At 54.2% G+C, this 7,567-nt stretch overlaps 1 protein-coding gene across 1 annotated transcript; it reads left to right on the forward strand.

The window, feature by feature from the left end:
• The first annotated feature begins 209 nt into the window (after nucleotides 1–209).
• On the forward strand, nucleotides 210–3,121 carry Znf579 (zinc finger protein 579). The gene is given in 10 exon segments (XM_037202130.1): nucleotides 210–345; nucleotides 1,371–1,455; nucleotides 1,457–1,498; nucleotides 1,500–1,532; nucleotides 1,534–1,631; nucleotides 1,634–1,804; nucleotides 1,807–1,856; nucleotides 1,859–2,090; nucleotides 2,093–2,314; nucleotides 2,317–3,121. Coding segments are annotated over 9 exon segments (1,647 nt in total). The 5' UTR covers nucleotides 210–345; nucleotides 1,371–1,372; the 3' UTR covers nucleotides 3,033–3,121.
• Nucleotides 3,122–7,567: the final 4,446 nt, after the last annotated feature.

A 7,567-nucleotide genomic window follows, 5' to 3' on the forward strand; every position in this document is an offset into this window, starting at 1 on the left:
GGAGGAGTGGTGAGCTGGACCCAGAGTCCCAGGCTTGCAGCCCCCTCTTCCCTCCGAGGGTCCAAAAGACAGGCCATCAACCCCTTCCCCTCCCAGGATTCAGAAGCCGAACCGCCCTCCTTCTCGGCCCCCAAGGTCCCTGGCCTCCGCTTCCGGCTTCTCAGCCAGTCTTTCCTCTTCTAGCCTCCGACCAAACACCGGGTTTCCGGGGGGAAGGCTTAGGCTGTAACACCGAGCCCAGCCTCCTCCTCCACCCCCCACCACGCTCAGCCCCCTCCCTCCCCGCCACCACTGTCCGCGATCGCCCGGCAGCAGGGAAGGAAGAAAGGAGCGCAGGAGGCGGAGGTAAGACCGGCGCCCCGAGACTGGGGCGAGCCCCGGGCCTGCGCGGAGCAATCCGCGAGGCCTCGACCGCCGGCCAGTTCTGCAGATCATACCTACCCGGAACAGATAGCCCCCTCTTGGACCTAGGGCCCCCGACAGCCTGCAGGCTCCACGCCCTCCCCCGACACCACGCCCGGCCAGGGGTCTGGCCACAGCCATCTCCTCCCTGGGGATTTTCTGCAGCCCAGCTCCCAGCCCCCTCCTCCCCCTTGTCTTGTGAGTCAGGGCCCTACCCAGCTTCTCCTTCACCCAGACTCGCCTACCTGCAAGAGTCTAGTTCGTCTATCCTGCTCTGTCTGAGACCCAGGAGTCCTAGCCTTCAGTCTTCCTGCCTGAGACCCAGGGATCCAGGGCTCAGCGCTCCTTCAAGCCCACGAGTCCAGACCCCAGTCCTCCTCCCTCAGACCCAGGAGTCAGCCTCAGCCTCCTCCCTCAGACCAGGAGTCCAGCCTCCAACCTTCCCCCCGCAGACCCAGGAGCTTAAGCTCTGCTGCGCCTTGGTCCCTGCCAGCCCCTGACTTTTGGGTACCTACGTTCCTATTTCCAGAGCCTCTTGACTGAATCCCACCCCACTTAGGCCTCCAGGGTGGACTGGTTCCCAACCCCCACTGAGAATGTTCAATCCCCTTGGGCCCTAGAGCAAAATCAGTTGGCTGACTTTGTCTCCCTGTGTCTCCTGTGTATTGTTCTGTCTTCCTCTCCGTCCACCTCTCGTCTCTATGTTCTCTCTCCATCTCTCTCCCTTCCGTTTCTCCCGGACCTTGTCGCCCTTTCCACTTCTCCACAACTCTCTCCTCTCCTTTGCCGTCTCTGCCCCCTTCTGCCTCTGCTCTGTCTCTGCCTCCTCACCCCCTGCCTCCCCTGCTCTCCCCTGTCTCCTCTTCTGGACTGAGGATCTACCCTCCTCTCTCTCTCCTCTTCTCTCCACCACACCCACATCCTTCATCTCTTCTCCCCACCCCTGCCTCCCCCCCTTTTTCCCACAGGCATGGATCCACAGCCCCCTCCACCTGCCCAGGGCAGCCCACCTCACCGTGGCCGAGGCCGAGGCCGTGGCCGTGGCCGTGCCGAGGCGTGGTCGTGGCAGAGGGGGTGCTGGAGCCCCTAGGGCACCCTGCCTGCCCTACCTGTGGTCGCCTCTTCCGCTTCCTTACTACTGTCTCGACACCGGCTGAGCCACTCGGGCCTGCGGCCCACGCCTGCCCCTGTGCCCAAAGCTTTCCGGAGGCCTGCCCACCTCTCCCGCCACTCCGTGGCCACGGGCCCCAGCCCCCGCTGCGCTGCGCTGCCTGTCCACGCACCTTCCCGGAGCCGGCCCAGCTCAGGCGCCACCTGGCCCAGGAGCACGCAGGTGGCGAGGTGGATCTGTCCACGCAGAGGGCCGTGAAGGAGGAGCCACAGGACGAGGGCGTGGAGCAGCCTCCACGGCGGTGGCGGCCGGGGTCGCAGAGGAGGCGGCAGCAGTGTGGCCTGAGACGTGGCCCGTCGGGACCCGGCCCTGTGGCTAACACCCACGAGTACCGATCCTCGGGAATTGGAGGCCGAGGAGGCCGAGGCCGGGGCAGCGGAGCTAAGGGCAGAGTTGGCCCTGGCCGCGGGGCGACAGGAGGAGAAACAGGTCCTCCTCCAGGCCGACTGGACGCTGCTGTGTCTCCGCTGTCGCGAAGCCTTCGCCACCAAGGGGGAGCTCAAAGCGCACCCGTGTCTGCGCCCGAGGGCGAACAGGAGGGCGAAGGGGGACCCCCACCCCGCCCCAAGCGACACCAGTGTTCCATTTGCCTCAAGGCTTTCGCCAGGCCCTGGTCCCTGTCGCGTCACCGGCTAGTCCACTCCACCGATCGGCCTTTTGTGTGTCCAGACTGCGGCCTGGCCTTCCGCCTGGCCTCCTACCTCCGCCAGCATCGCCGCGTCCACGGCCCTCTCAGCCTGCTGGCCCCCTGCCCGGGGCCGGCAAGAAGGACGACAGGTCCTCAGGGGGACGGAACTCAGGGAAAGGGCCTGAGGGGGGCGAAGGGGCAGAATGTGGGGGCGCCTCGGAAGGGGCTGAAGGCGGGCAGAATGGAGGAGATGCCACCCCAGCCCGGCCCCCGGCGGGGGAGCCACGCTTTTGGTGTCCCGAGTGTGGCAAAGGTTTCCGACGCCGGGCACACCTGCGCCAACACGGGGTCACCCACTCTGGGGCACGCCCTTTCCAGTGCGTGCGCTGCCAGCGGGAGTTCAAGCGGCTGGCGGACCTGGCCCGCCACGCGCAAGTCCACGCGGGGGGTCCCGCGCCGCACCCGTGCCCTCGATGCCCACGCCGCTTCTCCCGCGCCTACAGCCTCCTTCGCCACCAGCGCTGCCACCGCGCCGAGCTGGAACGGGCGGAGCTGGAGAGGGCCGCCACGCTGCAGGCTCTCCAGTCCCAGGCCGCACAGTCGCCCCAAACTCCGCCGCTTAAGCAGGAGGCCGAAGGGCTCCCTCTGTCCATCGCACACATCAAGGAAGAGCCGCCCTCACCTGGCACCCCACCTCAGTCCCCGCCGGCCCCCCCTGTCTTTCTCAGCGCCTCCTGTTTTGACAGCCAAGACCACTCAGCCTTCGAGATGGAGGATGAGGATGTGGACAACAAGGCCCACCTACGCGGGTTGGGGGGCTTGGCCTCCTGACCCCCACATCCACCCACCCTCCGCCCCTCCAGTTGAGCTCCCGGTTTGCAGTAAGGAAGAGGGAAGCTGAAAGAGAGATACCTCCTCTGCCTACCCCTGAACCCGGGTCACTCACCTTCCTTTTACCTACCCTAGACCCTGATGCTGGTTAGGAAACACTCACCCAACACGTGTCTTAAGTAAAGGCAGGACAAGGCGGAGGGCGCTTGGCCAGAGGGATAGGAACTGGTGGGTTGGCCCCAGCCTGCCCGTCCCCCATGACAAACACTGGACGCCATCACCTCTTTGGAACTGCCAGACCCTGGGAGTTCCGGTGAGAAAGGTCTGCCCCCGTTCCTGTGTCTCTGTGAATAAATGTGAGTTCGTGCAACCCATGAGTGAGGCTGTCTGTGGAGGTGGGGTTTGGGTGAGTCAGGATTTGCCCACGCTTGGGTTCAGAACAAGGATGCTCATACACCAGATCCCAGGAGGATATTCTATCGAAGAAGCAAGAAGGCCGTGAACCCTGGATTGAGAAGAAAAGTGTGCTGAGACAGAATGCCTTGATGACCGCCCTCAGGGACCGCTGCATGCAGTTTAGCAGACCAGCACGGTATGCACTGTTTTCATTTCTCTAGGGCAGATTTCTAGGCACAGAATTACTGCTCCACGTGGGAAGTCTACAACTCCCTTTCTGAGAAAGCACTAGGTGTTTCCCCCCAAATTCCTGTTAACAGTTGTGAAGGTGCCAGTCATCTCCATTTTCCTGAGGAACCTGGAGAACCAGATATGATCTGAGGTGGGTGTGGTGGTACATAGCTGCAATCCCAGCATTTAGGGGGTGGAGGTGGTCGAAGCACGCGTGTGACCTAGCCAAGGCCACATGGCAACAAGTGGCAAAGCCAGATATGGCCCCAGGCACGGTGACTCCATAACCCATGTTCTTAGCCCTTCTTCGGGATTCATTCTAACCTTCTTCCTTCATGCTGGACTGTCTCATGGAGCCCTACACTGTGCAGAGCCTGGTCCTGGCTGCTCTTCATTCTTCGGTTGATAAAACACAATCCTTTCTCAATGTGTGGCTTCCATTCTAGTGGGAGGACACGGACAGGAAGATGAAACAGTTGAGTGATCGGAAAGCATCTTAGGGGCCAGGGAGGTGGCTCAGTAAAGGCATTTGCAGCTGAGCCTGAGGACCTGAGTTCAACCCCTGAGACCCAAATGATGGGAGGAGGAAACTGATTCCTGCAAGTTGTCCTCCTACAAGTTGTCCTCTGACCTCTACACACTAACCATGATGTGCGAGCATGCATGCACATACACACACACACACACACACACACACACACACACACGCACGCACGCACGCACACATGCACACGCATGCACACGCAATAAATGAATGTAAAAACCATCTTATTAGGCCAGAGATGGAGAAAGATGATACAGGACATGGAGAGTATGAAGCACAGACCCATAGAAGCAGGCTTGAAGGACGGAGTCACAGCAATCACTGGCATGTGTCTCAGAGGGAAAGCACAGCTGTACAAAGGTTCAGAGGTACAGATGTGGATGGCATGGTCAAGGAGCAAAGAGACCAACTTGGCTACAGAGGAACCCGTGCGGAAGAACAGGGTGAGGGATGAAGAGATGGATCAGTGGTTAAGAGCACTTGTTGATTTTGCAACAGACCCGAGTTGGGTTCCCAGTACCCACATGGCAACTCACAACCACCTATCACTGCAGTTCCAGGGGATTCAAATGCCTTCTTCTGACCTCCACAGGCACCAGGCACACATGTAGTGTACATACATACATGCAAACAAAATACTCATACATATGAATAAATCTAAAAAAAAAAATGAGTGGAAGGAAGGAAAGGTAGAAGGCGAGCTCTGGGAGGTGATGGAAGGATTAATATGGACACTCTTAAGTGTTCTAGTCTAAGAGAAACAGGGAATGGTGGAATGCCTCGTGCAGAAGCAGGATTCGGCTTTCTCTTTCTGTTTTCCACGGTTCTGTGAAAATCTTTAAACAAATAGAAAACTGAAAGGATGGATGCTGGTATCCTAGAGCCCAAAATCAATATTTTTTCCATGATTTCATCTGTCCATCATCATCTATGCATAACCTATCCATCTACCATCATCCAGTTATTCTTCTACCCAATGTTCATTATCCATCTATCACCATCTATCATTCACATATCTCTTTGTCACCCACTGACACCTATACATCACCCATCCATCAATCCATCCATCATGTGTCATCCATTCATCCATCTGTCTGTCATCTATCTGTTACCTATCCATTTGTGATGGCTATTCTTGCATTCATCATCCATCCGTCCATCCTTCTTCATTCATCCCTCTGTCAACTACTGACATCATCCATTCATCATTCATTTATCCATTCACCCATCCCTCTTATCATCTATTGACATCCATCCATTATCCATTCATTCATTATCCACCCATCCATCTGTTATCCATCGATCCATCATTCATATGTCTATTTGTGATGGCTATTCTTGCATTCATCATTCATCCATTCCTCCATCAGCCTTCATCCCTCTATCATCTATTGACATCCATCTATTATCCATCCGTCCACCCTAAACCCATCATCTAGTCATTATTTACCCATCTGTTATCCATTTATTCATCCATCCCATTATCATCCATTTATATCTATCCATCATCCATTCATCTATTTACCATCCACCATTTTTTTTTTTTACTTAAAACCTTATTTTAGACCAATTTGAAATTGTGGTGGTCTGAATCAGAATGGACTCAATACTCTTATATATTTGAATACTTGGTCCTCAGTTGGTGGAACTGTTTGGGAAGGATCAGGAGATGTGACCTTGTTGAAGGAGGTATGTCACTGGGAGTGGGCTTCAAAGTCTCAAAAGCCTGCGCCATTCCCAGTATGAATCAGGATGTAATCTCTCAGCTACTGCTCCAGCACCATGCCTGCCTGCTGCCATGCTCCCTCTGTGATGGCCATGGACTCCAACTCTCTGAAACTGTAAGCCTCAAGTAAATGCTTTCTTCCATAAGTTGCTTTGATTACGGTGTCTTATTAGAGCAATAGAAAAGTGACTAAGTCAGCAATTCACAGAGAAATTACATTAAAAGTATAGCTTTCTCGTGCATCTTTTTTAAAAGGCTTCATTTCAAAGTGACTTACAAATATCATTTCACTACAAACCTTAGGCATGTACATCACAGCAAGTGCCTAAGCTTCTTGTCCTCAGCAAAATTTAAGCACATGTTTGACATACATATATGCTTGACAAATTTTGACAAAGACACATAACTAAACAGAGCAAAGCCCTCTCTGATGTAGAGATTCTCCCTGGCTTTTATGAGAATACTTGGTGAGGAGTGAAGCAAAAGTGTGTGTAAGTCCAACTGGTGCTCCCCTTCCTAAGTAGACCAGGTGATATTCCAACCAGTGATCCTCCTGCCTCACTCTCCTCAGTCTCCCAAGTGCTAGGACTACAGGTGTGTACCACTATTTTCTTTACTTACTTTTCTTTCATTCTTTTTCATTTTTTTTTACATTTATGTATGTATGTATAGTGTGTGTGTGTGTGTCTGTGTGTGTCTGTGTCTGTGTGTGTATGCAAGTGTGCTCAACTATATGGGCACGTGTGCCCCAGCATGGTGTGGAGGTAAGAGGACAACTTACACTAGTCAGTTTTCTCTTTCATCCATGGGAGTCTCTGAGGTTGACCTCGGATCATCAGGCTTGGCTGCAAGTGCCTATCTGTTGATCCATCTCACTGCCCCAAACTCCTCTCTTTTAAACCTCGAGCCCAGACCAGAACCCCACTGCTGAGGCACATCTCCAGTCCTTTGCTGGTGGATTCTGAGCTAAAACTCCACCATTGAGTCGTATCTCTCTTTAAAACAGTATTTACTTTTTTGTGTATACATGGCTCTCCGTGTATGAGCATGTGGGTGTGGTTGCCCAAGGGGGCCAGGAGAGGGCGCTGGATCCCCTGAGATTGGAGTGACAGGTGATTGTGCTCTATTCTTTCTCTGTCTCTTTGTCTCTGGTTCCAGTTTGTCTCTCTATCTATGTTTCTCTCCTTACCACCCATTTTTTTGTCTCTGTTTCCCCTTCCCTTCCTCTTCTCTGTCTCTCTCTTTCTTGTCTTTTTATCTCTATTTAAGCCCCATCTTCTGCAAGAGCAGCAAGGGTTCTTAACCACTAAGCCATCTCTGCAGACTCTTTTCATTTTGAGACAGAATCTCTAATTTGCCCAGACTGGCCTTGAATTTTGAACCACACCTTCCCCATGAGGCCCAGCCTGTACTCTTTGTTTGGTTTTGTTTGATGGCAAAGTCTCATGGAATCGAGGCTCGCCTTGAATTCCTCATCCTCAGCATCTACCTCCTGAACTGAGATTACAGGCACATGCCATCTCGCCTGAATTTTGTTTTGGTTTTGTTCTGTTTTGCGTTTCAGACAAGGTTTTCCCAGGTAGCCCAGGTTGGTCTCCAATTCCATCCTCCTACTTCAACCTCCTGAACACTGGGTTC

This window comes from Peromyscus leucopus, chromosome 1 (assembly GCF_004664715.2).
Source record: "Peromyscus leucopus breed LL Stock chromosome 1, UCI_PerLeu_2.1, whole genome shotgun sequence".
Taxonomy (NCBI): Eukaryota; Metazoa; Chordata; class Mammalia; order Rodentia; family Cricetidae; genus Peromyscus; species Peromyscus leucopus.